This window comes from Lygodium microphyllum, chromosome 17 (genome assembly GCF_053477565.2).
Source record: "Lygodium microphyllum isolate KBCC chromosome 17, Lygodium_microphyllum_v1.1.10, whole genome shotgun sequence".
NCBI lineage: Eukaryota > Viridiplantae > Streptophyta > Polypodiopsida > Schizaeales > Lygodiaceae > Lygodium > Lygodium microphyllum.
Genome location: NC_141151.1, coordinates 30,616,460 through 30,634,468, shown reverse-complemented (window position 1 = coordinate 30,634,468; position 18,009 = coordinate 30,616,460). Strand labels below are relative to the sequence as shown.

At 40.2% G+C, this 18,009-nt stretch overlaps 1 protein-coding gene across 1 annotated transcript in view; it reads left to right on the top strand.

The window, feature by feature from the left end:
- The window catches only part of LOC148021744 (kxDL motif protein), a 58,818-nt gene extending 41,048 nt beyond the window's left edge, over positions 1-17,770 (top strand). Inside the window, exons 2-3 of the mRNA XM_087697281.1 lie at positions 17,118-17,270; positions 17,517-17,770. Of these exons, the coding sequence (XP_087553407.1) occupies positions 17,118-17,270; positions 17,517-17,619 (256 nt within the window). The 3' untranslated portion in view covers positions 17,620-17,770. The remainder of the gene's footprint in view (positions 1-17,117; positions 17,271-17,516) is intronic.
- Positions 17,771-18,009: the final 239 nt, after the last annotated feature.

Sequence of the window (18,009 nt, the reverse complement as noted above, 5' to 3'; positions counted from 1 at the left end):
AACTGTCCAGGAAATGACTGTCTAACAGGACAAGCATAAGGCTTGGCTTGTTGCCAAGGGATTTTCTCAGCAGGCAGGTTTGGATTACTTTGAGACCTTTACACCTACAACTCGGGTGTCCACTATTCAAGCTATCTTGGCTTTTGCTGCTTATCACCAATTCCCTTTTTATTAGGTGGATGTGAAGTCAGTCTTTCTAAATGGCATCTTAGAGGAGGAGATTTATGTCTCACAACCTTTTGGTTTTCTTGTGTAGGGAAAGGAGGACCATGTTTACACGTTGCAGAAGGCCCTTTATGGCCTCAAGCATGCTCTTCAATCTTGGTACTGGAGGATTGATCACTTTCTCTTATAGAGTGGCTTCTATTGTTTGAATCATGATTCCAACCTTTATTACAAGGTTGAAGGTGGTAGGTGTGTCTTGGCCATCTTGTATGTTGATGACCTTATTTTCACAGGGAGTGGCTCATAGGAGGTTGATTGAACTCCAGAGATATTGCAATAGGAGTTCGACATGATGGATCTTGGGATTCTTCACTTCTTCCTTGGTTTGGAGATTTATTAGATGACACAAGGCATCTTTATTTCCAAGCACATGTACATCTCCAAGTTACTTTGGGAGTTTGGTATGGCCGAGTGTTGGCCTATTTCTTGCCCCATGGACCCTGAGTTCAAGCTATTGCCAGTAGGTGATCCCCTTTTAGATGGTACTTGCTATAGATGCCTCGTTGGCTCTTCAATTTGGCTGATTCACACTTGGTTGGACATATATTTTGTGGTGGCTTTGCTGTTTCCTTTCATGAAGACTCCTACTTAGGCTCACTGGAGAGCTGCTTTGCGCATTTTTTGTTACTTACAGGGGATTTGATCCTATGAGATCATGTATGAAGAGGGGGCCACCGTTTCTAGATGGGGCGACTCAGCTTGGGTAGGTGATGTGGATTCGTGACGGTCCTCTACAGGTTATGCTTTCTCCCTTGGATTGGGAGCTATCTTGTGGAGCAATAAGAAGTAGCCGATTGTGGCACTTTCTTCTAGAGAGGTTGAGTATTGCTCTCTTTGTTGCATAGCCATGGAGGTAGTTTGGCTCCGTCGGATGTTGGTGGAGATTGACTTTTTGCAGATAGGTCCCACTCAATCGTGCACAGCTAAGTTCCAACCAAAGTCCCTTAGCTTTGGCCAAGAACCTCGTGTTTCATGCTTGTATGAAGCACATAGAGTATTAGTATCATTATGTACGGGAGTGGATCATGGATTTCAAGTTATCGGTGGTCTACTGTCGTATGGCGGACCATGTGGTAGATCTCTTCATGAAGCCTTGGGCGCCTTTGCCTAAGGCTTCTATGCTTCATCACATGAGATTGTTGGGTTTCTAGACTCTCCCGGGATGTGAGAGGGGGTGTTAGCCTGCCTTATTTCTATATGTTTGTCAGTCATCTCTTGGTTGTGAGCTTCGTGAGAGTCTAGCAGAGACATAAGAGCTTCGACTGCGTTTTTCTTAGGTTTGTCAGGTAGTTTAGAGTCTGTGCAGTCTTTGCTAGTCAGTTTCTAGCCCCTACCACCTTGTGACTGCCCTAGGAGTGTCACGTCAGCCTGATCGCTGCCATGTCAGCATTTTACAGATTTTTTGGTGCGGCCAATTGACAGTGCAGTTGGCAGTCCTTAGATAGTAGTCGGCTAGTTTTGTTGCATTCCAGCTATTTATAGCTGACTAGTGGCTAGGGCAAATCATCTCATTCTTTTGCCCCATAGGTGCTCCATCAGGTAGCTGCAGTCTTCTCCTTCTCCGGCGTGGATAACAAGCTGCATACTCTCCATCTCCCTCACTATCTTCGTCACCATCACCATTGGCGGTGCTGTCATGATTATTCAGCCTGATCTGGTGCCCTCATTGACACCTTGGGCTGTGTGCAAGGACTGATCAGTCCTCTCCTTTGTATTCAGCATTCTTCTTCAGTTAGTGCAGATTTCTTTCCTTCATATCTTGCTGTCTTTCTCTCTCTTTTTCTCTCTTTCTCTACGTATTCGTGATTCTCTTCCGTTGTGCACTCTCATAGATATAACTACCATGGGACACTAGGTGTTGAGATTGCCTACCCAATTGGAATCAATAGAGCCTCGCAAAAGCAAACCACGACCATATACTAGTCCACAAAAATAGGTACAACGAACATATCTCAACACACGTATGCATGCAGTGAATACATCTCAACATACGTATGCTAGTTCATAAGAATAGATACAATGAACATATCTCAACATATGTATGTATGCGTTCCAATGTGACATCTTTGGTGCATTTAAATATTGATTGAGCAAGGATACTAAGTGAGCTAAGTCTGGCAGAGTATGAATCAACTAGGGGAGTTTCTGTACCATAGATCTATGTGTGCTCATTGAAGAGTTGATCTTGGGGATCTTTAGATAGTTTCATAGTGGGATTTAGAGGTGTTGCCACAAGCAGTGTCTGGTCAGTGGAAAATTGCTCAACTAATTGAAGGGCATATTTTTGCTTAGACAAAGATCTCATCTCCAAATGTAACAACTTCCATGTTTGAAAAAGAGGACAACTAACCTAGGCCGGTCATGTTAAATGTGGTGCAAAGTGGGGCCTTTATATCTGCAATGGTCATAGAATTTGAGCTTGCAATGAAGGAATTATCTATGTATAAAAGTAGAGTTGATCTCCTCTGGACTAGTTTTGAGATACAAATTTTAATTGTATGGAATAGAACAAGAACCATGAGTTTGAAGGAACTGATCCATCCTATGGAACCATGAACGTGGTGCTTGCTTCAACCCATAAAAATCTTTCTATAAGTGAAAGATGTTATTCTTAGACTTTGAAGGAGGAAAACCAGGAGGTTGCTTGTTATGGGGATGTGAAATTTTTGAGATGCTTTAATCTTGCTAGTAGTGTTTGATTAACTTAATAGTCAAATGTGCAAGGTTGCAAGGCGGAGGTGATGCACATGATAGTTATTTCATGATAACAGGCCAAGGACCCTGACGAGGTAGTGGTGTCAAAGGAAAAAGTTGTGACAAGTTATGTCAGCTGGGTTTTGGATGTCAATTGGTGTCAGTTTGACCTTGGGACAATTATTTGGCCATTAAGTGTCAGTGGTGACACTATGGACTAGGGATTAATTAATTAATTAATGCTATTGTAAGGATCAATGAAGGTTGGGGACCACTTGGGGTTGCAAATGGCCTAGCTACTTAAATTGTGGATGGTCATTTTTATTTTTGGGCAAAGTCAGAAGGGCTGCAATTAATTTTCAGAATTATTTAATTTTGAAAATTAGTTAATTGGCTGAAAACTACTGGAAAATGGGATTAGAAGGGTGCCACTTGGCAAAAATGCTAATGCAATGGGAGAAAAGGCTGTTTTGGGGTTGGGAAAGACTCATTTAGTGCATAGAGAGAGAGAGAGAGAGAGAGAGAGAGAGAGAGAGAGAGCATTTACGAAAAAAAAAGAGAGAGAGAGAGCGCTGCTGATCTGATTCTGGAGCAGAATTCAGCCATTGGAGACATGCGACAGCTGCTAGGAGGCCTCAGGAACCGGGTTATTGTATTTAATGTAGCAAGGATAGCAGGTGACAGCATTGTTGATCAGGTGATAGCATTTTGGGGGCCTTAGGATAGTAGGCAACAACTGCATTTGGTGATCTGATAGGGCAGCAACCAGTTTTGGGGGTTTCTCGTGAAGAATCTGAGATTTCTTTCTCATCTCAGCATATCTCACCTTCTCCAGTTGTGCTCAGCCATTCTCAGCAGATCTCAGCCAAAATTGGTGGACAGCAAAGCAATTTCTGCTGTAAACTCTAATTTACAGTAGAAGTTATGGTTTAGCAGCCACCTTGGTACTTGTGCCATCAGTTAAAGGCATCGTACATTGAAATTAGTAGCTGAAATCCAAGGGAATTGTTAGGGATTTTAGATGCTAGCCCATCCCAATTGATTTGGGGTACTATTTGGCTAGTTTGTGGTATTTGTAGGAGTCCTAGGTGAAGATCGAGAGGCCATTAGCGTGAATTGCTTGCTAATCGGTTGTGACAACAAGGAGCTTTTGGATCACCAGAGGAGATTGTGAAATCTCGGTGGAAATGTGTGCATTTCAATTTATGTTCATTTTTTAATTGCTATAATTAACAACTTGATGAGATTGTACCACCCTCTCCAAGAAAAATGATTTGGATATTTTGAAGCCATCAGCCACTCGTTTTGCTTATATATTTATTGTTGTGAAGAAACTTGTTAGAGTCCATCAGGGCCTTATGACGACAGTTGTCTCTAGAGAGTGGTCTGCATGGGATAAGAGGCATCAGCCAAAGGCTTTGACATTTATAAGAAATGTCATGGATGAGGTTTATTGGGAGGATGCAGCTGCATTGATGAAATCTTTGACTTCCATTTACATAGTGTTGATGATCACTGACAGGGAGGGCAGCACTCTAGGCCCCTTGTATAAGTATATGGATAAGATTGGAGAGGCACTGGATAGAAATATCTTCTTCTCTCAAGAATAGTAAGTGTATCAATGACTATCCATTCTAATTTTTCTTTTTTAATCATATCTATAATCTATCGTGATTCATAATTTATATCAATATGCGGGTTAAATTTCATAAATGCCATAGCATGCAAGACATTCGTGTAATATGGAATAGAAGATGGAATTGGTTTCACAAACCAATCCATGCTATTACACATTGCTTGTATCACCTTTGGCATACCAAGGATTAGTTTGTAAGTGAGGATCTTAAAGACGGGCTGCAAGATTACTTTAATATGTGGGCTGATGGAGATGTTTCCATCATTATGTGACTTGAGGATGATCTCCATAAGTTTTGTAATCATACTCTTTTATTTGTATTCTCCACGGCAGGGTAATGTGAGATACAACTATTGTCTGTGTCTTGGTGGGAGAAATATGGAAATTGTGTTCCGACTTTGATAAGTAAACAAATAAGTATGTTGAATTCCTTTTGGTTCTTTATCTAGGGCTTGAGTTTAGCTAATGCTTCTTGGATCCTAAATTTTGATTTTAATTTCTAATCTTATTTGGAATTCGGCAGAAAAGGATGGCTATTCATATTCTCTCATAGGATTGTGATAGTGGTTTGTTGAGAGAAATTAGGGCATATGGGCTTTGTTTTATACAAAAAAGGGAAATAAGTTGAAGATTGGCTAGCTTGAGAGATTGTTTTTTTGCCATAGTAATTTGCACTTGATTGAAAACTCAAGTTACACACTTGAGCCAATGCAGGTAAATGTAGATTAGATTGATATAGAAAAGGTGAAGGACATTCCCACCATTCTAGAGGAGATAGATATCTACAATATGCTTGATGAGGAGATGTTTGCACCTGCGCATCAGACATGGTCTAGCCATGCGTCATCTAGAGTGAGAGGAGCTCGACTTCAACATGTAGCTGCTTCTACCTCCACATCTCCAGTGACAGATGATGATGATGATACCTCCTCTTCTTCTAACGATAGTACTAGTGTTCTTGCCAGGAGCCTTAAGGAGGATGAGACAGAGGATATGCCTTTGGATGATGCGGAGCGACTCTCATTAGATGATGGATCATGATTCATAGACTTATACTTTGTAGATTTGTTGTTAGTTGATCATGTTTATGGTACATTAACATTTTGATGAGATGTTGTGATCACTTCAATCTTGACACTTGTTAATGGTGACTGATACGTGATCAATGATACATGATACATCATAGCTATATTTATTTTTCATGCGCTGTAGTTTGTTTACCTAGTACTTTGTTTTTTGAGTCTATATGACATGATATGAGTTTATGATTGTTCATTGTTGAGTCTTCAATCTTAATGTATGTCACCATCATTCATGGGCAATGACATACTGAAGTCTTTTATATTAGATTCTAAGTTTTAACTTACAATTCTTGACGTTAAAAGTTTTTTAAACTCGTGGATTATGATTTTATAGTTTTACTATCTTAAATACTTGGTAGAATCATGTATACTCGTCAAATCTCTTCTAAAGTCACATGTATATTCTATATTGTTGAGGAATTTAAGTGATTTGGTATAGATGTTTAACATATAAATGATATTACCCATTTATATATGTCTTACACTAAAATATTCATAGAAATAGGCGTATAATTAGTTTTTTCATTTCGCTGTTTCGGTCTCATGCGGTGAAACTTCATTTTATAATTCGGAAATGTGTTTTTGTTTTGCCGTTTCCGAAACTCCAAGCAACTATGGTGGAAATCCTTGAACCACAAGGCGAGCCTTGTGTCCAAAGTTCCATCAACTTTCAATTTAGTTTTGAAGATACACTTAGTCCTAATGATCTTCTTGTGGATTGGATCATCCCCAAGGTCTAGGTTCCATTTTGGTCAATACTCTCAAGCTTCTTTTCATGGCCTCTCACCACTAGGGATGCTATAGAGCCTTTTACCAACTCTTTGGCTTAGAGTGTGCCATATAATTTGTTGTAAAGGTGGACGCAAATGAGGCAACGAGTAGATCTTCTCGGGGCCTCCATGATAAAATTTTGTGGAAGGATTCTTGAATCTTGCATGGTTTGCTGGTATTAGCAAGATAATAGAAATTGACGTGGAAGATAGTGCAGTAGGCTTTACAATATCCCTCTCTTCAATAACTACATCTCTTCGGGTAATGACTTTCTTTATCCTAGGATGAAACAAGCAATATGCCTTTGCCTCAAAGGAGTAACCTACAAAGATCAAGAGATTAGCTTGAGGCTCGAGCTTGTCTATGTGATCATTAAGAGTGTGCGTATATGTACGACTCCCAAAAACTCTTAAGGTGGGAAATGAGAGGCCAAGTACCAAAGAATGCCTCGAAGGAGGTCTTTTGAGGACCGCTGTAGTCTATAGTGGACACTAGTTGAGGATGCACATTGATGTGTTAACAATCTCAATCCATAGGTATTGGAGGAGCTCTGTTGCCAATAGCATAGAGTATACCAAGTTTATCATTGTCTAGTTCCTACGTTCTATGACTCCGTTTTGAGAGAAGTTAGTAGTGGTGAGTTGGCGAGAGATGTGCTGCTCATATAAGAGCTCAGAGAACTCATGGGGGTAAACTCACCACAATTTTCATTCCTCATAGTAGCTATATGACAACTCATTTCATTTTGCACTACATTCACTCAAGTTGAGAAGTATGTAAAGGCATCGGATTTATGCTTTAGAAAGTATACCCACATATATCTCGAGAAATCATCCATAATAAAAAAGAAATATAGTATGGCATTTATGGCAATAGTGGATATTGGCCCACAAAGATCAATATGAATCAATCTAAGGGGCTCCTTAGTTCTATGTGAGGTTTGTTGAGAGAATCGTATGCAGTGTTGTTTCCCAAGGTGACTAGCTTTGTAGACATCCTTAGACAGTTTTAGGTATGGAAGGCCCTCAATTATCTGATGCCATGACAACTCATAAAGAGAGTTGTACCCAAGGTGTTCAAAGCAGAAATGTCAGACACTTATTATTCGTAAGCTCACATGTGGTGGATAATGCTTGGAAGTGATGGAACTTAGAGTCCTTAGCAATCAATTGGAAGAGAAAATGAATTATCGTATAGAGGCCACTAGGCTATGTCTCGCCGTGAGTGAGTATTAAACCAGTCTGAGAGTCTATGACCTTGATTATGGTCGCAATGAAGAACATTGCTTGCCCCAATCGCAAAGCTGTTAAATAGATAAAATTTACCCCAAGCTTAGAGACATAGTACACGTTGTCAAATGAAGCAAGACAATGGACAGCTTGTTGGTGCTAAAACTGGCGCCCCTTGTGGTATTTCTTTATATTCAATTGCAAATGATGGAGTATAATTGAGATTCTCTTATTTCCTTTGCTAATCCAAGTATCACTTGTTATAAATGACGAGTAAGCCTTTAAACCAATTTGTCCCTTGGTTTGCTTGGGGATTAACCTTCATTTGCTCTTTGTGAGACAAATTTAGTGCCAAATTTGAGATTAGCTAGTTGGGTGGTAAAAGAACCATCGATGGAGATAGCCAAGGATGCACTCAAGGGTGCTCTACACAATGTGATGTGAAGAGTAATGCTACATGTAATAAGTGCCACTTGAACATTATCCCTTGTTGAAAAATTGCTCATTTGTCCAAGCGTCCGTTTACAAAGATTGTGATCATCATGCAATGCAAAGGGCAGGTACAATAGAGAAGAGAACCCAATGTCTAAGATAAATGCCAAAACTTGTAGAATACTAAGACATAGTGGGAACCCCCTTGCAACCATGGATGTCGATGTTGAAGGAGGAAGAGAAGCCCAATGTTGGTCTTTGTGTGGTGTCGAGAACCATGATGAAGAATGAAGCTAATGACGAAGGTAGACATGACACTTGTTATTAGGACATGTATTTTGAAACCTCACTTAACATGTGGATTAATTTTTAATCACATGATTAAGTAAATGTTGCACATGTGAGGTGCAACTGGGATTAAAGTAAATTTACAAGTCTGGGACTTAAAGAAATCACGGGATGTCAAAGGCAAAAGTTGCTATAAGTTATGCCGCACAAGTACTTGGTGGTATCTGGTGCTAGTTGTTGGCCTAAGTCATCCATTTGGCCATAAGTGTCAGTTGTGGCTGACACTAGAGAAGTGGCGTCTAATGGTACCTAATGCCAATCTGATGGTCAAAGATGGCGCTGAGACACTCGGGAATGGAAGTTGTCTAGCCAATTGAATTATTGGCCAGCCATATTATTTTTTAGGGCATCGAAATAATTATTAGATTAATTTTCAGTATTTAAAGGTTGAAAATTAATATTTAATTATGAAAAATGCTGGAAAAACCATTTGGGAAGGTTGCCACTTGTCAAAAATGGCCATGCAAGACTGAAAAACGTCTTTAGAGGTTGAAAAGAGGCATTTTTATAAATTCAGCCTGCAAGGGAAAGGGAGGGGAGGCTGCTGGTCTGATTTGCAGCCATTGGAGGACCTTTTGAGGTTGCCAAGGGCAGGAGAAGACCAATTAACAGTAGGAGATAGCATCTACAGGCTGTTGAGACAGGGCAGTAGCAGTAAATGATTGATTTTCTTCAGTTCTTTGCATCTACAAGTTGTTGTGGCAGGGCAGCAATTGCTTTTGACTGATTTTTAGTCATTCTTTGTGACAAAACTCTGATTTTTCTCTCTACACAGGTTTCCCTCTCATCTCCCAACCATTTCACAGCTTTGCTTTGAAGATCTCAGCATTTGGAACCCTTGGAGGTTGAGAAATTTCATATTTCATTGCCGTAAACTCTAATCCGCAGCAGAAATTGGGGTTTAGCAGCAGCCTTAGAAAGCGTGCCAAAAATTGGAAGCTCCAAGACTTAGATTTTTTAGGACTAAAGGTGAATTTCAGCTAAATTCAGGCAGAGGCAGCCATTGAATTTGGGGCATTTTCCATCTCCATCAAAGCGGGTGAAGGCCAATTAAGTATCTGAATGAAGGGGTAAATCAGATTGAAGACTTGCGGGTCACTTTGGACAGCAAGGGGAGTTGGGATTGCGAAGGGGATCAGGAGAATCCCATTGTAAATCAACTTCTTCTTCAATAAAGTTAAAGAAATACCAAAAGGGGCACCAATTGGGTGTGCATTGTCCAAGATCAGTAGGTGAATTTGTATTTTCAGATTTGCATTAATTTTTTGTTGTTGTAATTAAGTTGTAATCAGGGATTTACCACCCATCCACGGAAGCAAGGTTGGTTACAATACCCCTTATCTAGAATAGCTAAAGGGCAATTAACCATTTGGATTATACAGAACATGCCTATACTTGATCTTGGGAGAGGGCCCTTGTGCTGACCAAGTGGTGTGGGCAAGCTCAAATCTCTATCTCAAGAGAGGGCTCTTTGTTAATGGAGAAGCACCAAGATAGTAGTCCACAGTGCAAATGGATCTAATGGATGAACAAGGAAGACTTCACTCTATTGGTAGAGTGAGGAAAGTGTCAACCATGAAGGCAATTGAGATGTGTCTGTACTTGATCTTGGGAGATGGCTCCAATGTTGACAAAGTGTTGTAGGCATGCTTGAAACTTGACCTTGGGAGGTGGCTCCTATGCCAGTCAAGAATGCAAGACTTACGATTTCCAATATGTAAACTTATCTGTACGGCAAGTGGGAATCCATTGAAGCAACTTCTTAGTTGAGATATTTACCCTCAGGTAGCCCAAATGTTTGCAAACTTTTTCTTTTGGGACCACCTCACTTTGCCAACCCAAGGCTTGAAGATTAGTTTCTGTGCCACTAATAAGAGCTGATTTGGAGGCATTAATATGAAGCCCTGAAGCAAGGGCAAACAAGTCCCATGCTTTTGTTGCTCTATGAATATTATCATGGTCAGCCTTCAGAAACATAAATGTGTCATTAGCCAAATCTTGGCCAACCAACTATTTCACTGGAAAAACACACAGACCCTCACATTACTCAATTGAACTATCCATCAACATGACTATTCACCATGATCATTTACTGTACTTTCGTGGCCTATTTTGTCATTGGATTCTCCATCAAAATGAGCAATCAGGAAACAAAGTTCGTTCATGTAACCTGATAGCATTGACACGAAAACAAATTCAAATAGGTACCTTAGAAGTAAACTTAATTGTAAGCTATCTATTGGACAATGTGATTGTCCTACCTGCAAATTACAATGTCACTGTCAAACATTGATTCAATGGGTCACAGATGGTTGGCCATACTTTCCCTCTAGGCAAAAAAAATTTGAATTGAAAACTGCCACACATGAGGGTTATTGAGAGGTTATAGATGGTCAACTAAGACAAGAAACTGGAGTTGGAAACTGCCACACATAGAGGGATATGACAGGCTCTACAAAAGACTCACTTGCTCTATACAAGAAGCCTGAGAAGTGTTGGGTTTGACTCATGCCTACGCTCATAGAGGAGTGTTAGTGATCCTCAGTAGGACACTGGGGCACTTTTTACTCTCCTTACGAGAGGTTTTTTCCCCCAGATTTATTTTCTTTTATTTTATGTACCTATGTTACATAATTTGGGCACTTATTGTGTTTTACACCTTTCTAGTGTGAACACCCCCTTACAACCCTAAGATTTAAGGGTTGTACATTGTACTTGCACTATACACTCTTTTGATTATTTGATTGGGTGTTGTGCTATCGCACTCTTACACTCTTCTCATTGTCAACTGTACTCTCAGCTGAGCTTCAATACGTCCTAACATTTGGTATCAGAGGTGAGTTCAGCTCAGTCTTCTCTCTCTCTGCAACTAGCAGCACTGGAGTGCTCTCCTCTAGCTTCAGACTGGTCAACTGCTCTTTCAGCCTACAGATTTTACTGTTCCTGCTGCCTGCTCCAGTGGACGGCGCTAGTTAGCCAACGTCACCATAGGCAGGTTTGCTTCCACTCTGGCCTGTGCCGCCACGAGGTAGGTTTGCCTCCCGCACTTGTCTGCCATTGCCACATGTTCCACCACCTGGCCTGAGCTGCCTGCCCCGACCCTCAGTCATCCTGCGCCTACACTTGTGCCACAGGCCCGCCAAGTCCGCCATCAGAAATCCCCTACTCCAGCTCAACCTCCAGCTGCCACCTGCAATGCTAGGTCTGCCACCACAGCTCAGAATCAGAGGTAAAATAAAATTTTAATCAATTTTTAATTCAGATCTCATTCACTGGAAGGGGTTTGTGCCTGGGCAGCATCTCTCTGCTTCAGCAAGTGTCTGGGACACATTTCAGGCAAGTGTCTGGGACACATTTCAGGCAGAGATTTTGTGCAAATTTGGATAAAAAATTTGGGGCTTTTGTTGTCAACTCAGAGATTGGCAAATGTACATCAGTGACAGTTTGAAATAGACCGATTTCATGCATTTTGGGGCTTTTGCATTTTTAGTGCTGTTGAGCACTGTTTGCACCTTGGACAGTGTGTATTTCAGACAGTTTTTGACAGACTGTGATTAAATTTGCTAATTACAGCAAATTGTTTGCTCTAATTTCTGGAAATTCTGAGATTTCCAGGTTGGTCCAGCTTGTAGTATTGCTCTTTTACTCCTTGATCCTTGACATCTATCATGGCCAATGAGGGAGGTAATGTATTAAGATATGTGTCCAAGGAGAATAGGTTGGATGGCAAGAACTATTCTCTATGGTCTTTTATGATGAAGAATGTGTTGATTGCAAAGAATCTTTGGGATTATGTCAGCAGTGAATAAGTTAGGCTTGGAGTTGTGACTTCCACTACACCTCCTCTAGGAGGACGTGGACAAAGGGCAACTCAGCCCACTCAGCCTGTTCAGCCCGCTCCAGCTCAGCCACTTACCTAGAGATCAATAGTACAAAAGGCATGGGACACACATGATGCGTAGGCTTTGTCGCTGATTGCATTGGTAGCTCGGCGGTCTATCATCCCCCACATTCGGTCTATAGCTTCTTCACGAGAAGCATGGTTGACCTTAGGGCAGATGTTTGTTGGAAAGAATAAGACACGCATCTCTTTCTTAAAGAAAGAGCTTGAGACTATCAAGATGAATGAGGGTGATTCTATGTAGGATTATCTAAATAAAATTTAGGATTTGCATGAGAAACTTATAAATGTAGATAAGTACTACTCAAATGCATAGTTGATATCCACTGCTTTGAATTCATTGCTGCTCTCATATTTGTCCTTTCATATAGCCTTGAACCTCACCATGAGGATTTTTCCACAATCACTTTTTTTTCTTCAGTTGGTCTGTTTGCTTTTAGAGGAAGAGCAGACAAGAAGGAACAATGGTGTGGACGCTTTAGTCTTTGAGCGTGCTTTTGTGGCAAGGTAGAAATGTAAGAGTAGCCAAGCTAAAAATGCCCTATGAGCTATGGGACTTCAAGTATTTCATAGGGCAGCAAGAAACAGGGGGGTATGCAAGCCAAGAAGGGCAAGTGCCACTATTACAAGAAGCTAGGATACTACATTATAGAATGTAGAAAGCGCATAGCCAAGGAGGAGTTAGGGATGTTTGTTTCTAACACACCTTCCATTGCTACTGAGTCTGCGTCTTTTGTTGTAGACCACTATTGTTTTTTACACATGCAGTTATGACTCTTTCTAGATTGATAGAGCATTTAGCTCTATTGAGGATGCAATCACATGGTTTTTTAATAGTGGTGCTTTCAGGCATATTACATCCCGCAAGGATTTGTTTTCTTTTGTTATTGCAGTCCTTGTTGGCAAGTTTGTACAGTGTGTCAACAATACTTCATACCCTTTTAAAGACATTGGAGAGATTGTGTTGATAGCCATTGATGGCTCTATTCTCCACTTGTAGGATTCCTTATTTGTGCCAGACATAAAGAAGAATTTGCTATCTATTTTTTCTTTGGCAAGTTGTGGTTTGGAAGTCACCTTTGATGATGATAGATATATGGTCAGAGATAAGGAACACATGACTTTGGTTTTGATTGGCACTTTATGTCATGGGTTATATGAGTTGGATGCTTTTCTTGTTGATCAGTCGATCTATGTGACATGTACTTTGACTTTTGCTATGTAATAGGTAGAGTTATGGCATGTATGTATGGGGCATGTAAACTATGGTAGCTTGATGCTTATGCAACGTACACAAATGCTTGATGGTTTACCTCTCTTGGAGATACCTCCTAAGCATATATGCGAGGGGTGCATTTTGTGTGAAAAATGCATCGTTTTTCATTTCCTCGTAATGTTACCTTTAGAGCAAGTGCCAAATTATAGATTGTGCACTCGAATGTATGTGGCCGATGTAGACAAAGTCATTGGATGGATGCTACTATTTTGTCACTTTTATTGATGACTTTACTCGCTTTTGCTGGGTATACTCTTTGGTGAAAAAGTCAGAAGTGTATGATACATTTTTGGCTTTTGTAGCACTTGTTGAAAATTAATTTGGTTGTAAGGTTAGGACTCTTTGTTCAAACTGGGGGGGGTATATGTCTTCTATGCTGAATTTTTTTTTGAAGTAGAAAGACATTGCTCATCGGTACACTAGTGCTTATATTCCACAACAGAATGGGGTTGTAGAAATGAATAATCAGTTACTCATGGAGATGGCCAGATGTTTGCTAAAAGCAAAGAGCTTGCCATAGAATTTTTGGATGGAAGTAGTTATGTGTGCTTGCCACGTTTTGAAGAGGTGCTCTACCAAGGCATTAAAGAATGTAATGCCTTTTGAGGCTTGGAATAGCCGAAAACCTTTTGTTGGCCATTTTCGTACTTTTGGGTATCTTGCGTATGCACACATTCCCAAGTTACTTAGGAAGAAGTTAGATAACAAGGCTGTTAAATGCCTTTTTGTGGGGTACATTGGTGATAGCAAAGGATATAGATTATATGATCCTGTCTCTAAGAAGGTATTTGTTAGTAGGAATGTAGTTTTCGATGAAAAATGAGAATTATCCCTTGTTGGTTTTGATACATATTGGACTGTCAATGATGTATTTGAAGGGTTGCTATCCATTTCTTTTGGTGATACAATTGGAGCTTCAGCAAGTGATCTTAATTTTTAGCTAGTGCTCCATTGGGTAATGTAGAAAATCAACCTATGGTTGATTTGAATATTCAGCAAGGTGAGCAAGAGCTTGTACACAATTAGGAAGCTAGGTAGATGTCTAGATGGTATTTGTAGACTATGAAAGATAGTCATTTGGATGCTTCTATTGCTGGTCGTACTAGAAGGCAACTCGTATGCATGATGGTGCATATGCCATGGAGTTTGTTATGGTAGCAGATACACTTTGATGATGAGGAGCTTGAATGCACAATATAGTGTGTATTGGACGGCAGCAATGCAAGCTGAGTTTGATTCCATCATAAAGAATCAAACATGGGATTTAGTACTCTTGTCCGTTGGGAAGAAAGCCATTTGGTACAAAGTTGGCCTATAACCTGAAAAGAAATGTAGATGGATTCATTGATAATAAGGCTAGGCTTGTGGCTAAAGGCTATGCACAGAAGAGAGGCATTGATTGTGAGGAGATATTTGCTCCTACGTCCCGTATGACTACCATTAGATCTATGGTTACTTTGGTTGCCCATTATAGTGGACTGTGCACTAGCTTGATATAAAGTTAGTATTTTTACATGGGGATTTTCAAGAAGTGTACGTACAACAGTCCATTGGTTTTGCAGTAGTGGGATCTAAACACTTGGTATGCAAGCTAAAAAAGCTTTATATGGTTTGAAGCAAGCTTTTCGAGCTTGGTATGCAAAGATTGATGCCTTTTTACTCAGCCAAGGGTTCATAAAGAGCTCATCAGAGTCGACCCTTTACTTATGTAAAGAGGGTGATCCTTGCTGGTCAATGTCTATATGTTAATGATCTTTTGCTTACAGGGACACATGCTGATTAGATTTTAACATTCAAATAAAATTTGTAGCAAACTTTTGAGATGTCAGATTTGGGGCCTTTGCACTATTACTTGGGCATTCAATTCATTCGTGATTCTAGGGGCATTGGATTGTCGCAGTCTAGATACATTGGTAAACTTCTTGAGAGGTTTGGCTTACAAGATTGCAAGCTAGTTTGTACACGAATGGAACTTGGACTAAAGCTGTCCTTGCATGAGAACAATGACTTGTTTGATATCCATACGTATGCTCCAGCAGTTGGATGTCTTATTTACTTATGCAACACAAGGCCAGACCTACAGTTTGCAGTTTCAGCCCTGAGCAGATATTTGCTTTTGCCACACATGTTACATTGGCAAGTTGTCACACGTGTTTTCTGTTACTTGCAGGGTACTAGGACTCTTAGATTGCTTTATGCCAAGGGGGGGGCCACTGCACTTACATGCTTACAGTGATTCTGATTAGACTGGTAATTATGATTTTCGTCACTCCACTATTAGCAATTGTTTCTTTCTTGGCTCATCTTGCATCTTTTGTCTTAGCAAGAAACAATCCACTGTTGCTACATCATCATATGAAGTTGAATACAAGGCAGCTTTCACTACCACAATTGAGTGCGTATGGCTTAGATGCTTGTTGGCTGATTTGGATGTATCTATCATGGAGGCTACACCTTTGTTCACTGACAACCAGAGTGTTATTGCAGTGGCACGGAACCCAGTGTTTCGTGCGTGACACATGGAGAGCTACTATCACTTTGTCAGAGAGAGGCTACATGCATGTGATATCAGCCTTGTCTACTATCCTACCATGAGTAATGTGGCAGATATCTTCACCAAAGCTCTTCCTTGTGACAAATTTGAAGCATTCCACGATGCTTTAAATTTGATTTCCTTTGGTGGATGATCCTTGTATATTGATCACTCTTCACTCCAGGGGGGGTTGTTGGGTTTGACTCATGCCTACGCTCACAAAGGAGTGTCAGTGATCCTTAGTAGGACATTGGGGCACTTTTTACCCTCCTTACGAGAGGTTTTTTCCCCTAGATTTATTTCCTTTTATTTTATGTGTCTATGTTACACAGTTTGGGCACTTACTGTGTTTTACACCTTTTGGGTGCGAACAACCCCTTACAACCCTAATGTTTAAGGGTTGTACTCGGTACTTGCACTACACACTCTTTTGATTATTGCATTGGGTGTTGTGCTATCACACTCTTAGACTCTTCTCATTGTCAACTGTACTCTCAGCTGAGCTTCAATCTGTCCTAACAGGAAGCTGCAAATGGCAACCCATTTTCTTTATTACACAACCACTATATGTAGACATGACGTATGCTGATGGCATGACATTGGTTGCAGTTGCTGTGGCTGTGAGAACAAGATCTCAATGGTCCAAAAGATGACTGACACCGAACCTAGAGTCTCTGTTTCCATACGATGATGCACATATGCATACATGTATCCAAATAGACTCAGCCATTCACCTAGGACCTAGGTGCAAAGAAAATATATAAAATTCAACATTTGGTGCCTCATTGTGTAAATTTATTCTGTTCATGAAAGTCCCCTAGTGCTTGTCACCACTTAGGGCAGTTCATATATGAAGAGAAGGTTTGATCATTGTTGATGTTGAACTTAAATCAGTTGAGTCCCACCTTTTATTTAGAAGTTGCAACTTCATGTCAGTAAAGGAGAACATTTAAAAACTCTCCCTTTTCTTAACAATGGTGATCATTTCAGACTTGGGAGACTACAGGATAGTAATGCGATACTGTCACACTTGAATGACTTTTCAGAGCGAAGCCTTGCTGCTGTTGCAAGTGACTTTTCAAGGAATACAAGGCTGGTCAAATCCATGAAAGATGATTTGGATTATATATTTGCTCGTTTACGGTAAGGCCTTTCCTGCAGCAGACATCTACGTGAACACGCATTTGAATAACACTTGCTTTTGGGCAAATGCCAGCATACTAGCACACATGCTGTCTGCCTGCAAACATACACGCATAGTTATCCCAATATTGTGCTGTATGTGGGCTTAGCTTTACAGCATTTCTAGTTTCTTGCAGTTAGTTTTCAGTTCATGAAACATATTACACTTGTAATGGAGAAATGCTGTTCATGTTTGTCTTTTTGCAGGTACCTGAAATCTTGTTTGAGTGCCCAGTATCCAAATGCTTTCAATCCTTCTCCTACCAATGACATTGTAGACCAAAGGCCTGACCTGGATGAGCCTCAATAAAGTGATTTTCTAGGCGTGATATCTGTATTGTTGAGTGCTGAGTGTGTTTTGTAAATAGTGACGTGTGTCTACCATCAGGGGCTAGATTTTTGTCTCGTAATGCTCTTTGTAGCAAAACTGTTGAAATGAATAAAAGTATATCTTCAAGCCATGAGAGCGATGTTCATATGTCATTTGTTTTCTACCTTTATTTTAATTATTAATTTGCCCATAATTGTCTTTAAGCTAAAATTGTCATTGTTTTGTACATTTGTTCTCTTTATTAATTCAAGCATATTTTCCTTTTAAGCTAAAATTTGAGCACTCCATGTTGCATGTAACATTCAAACCTTTAAGTGATCATTCTGAAACACTAGTTAAACAATATGTAGGGTCACACATGCATCCATA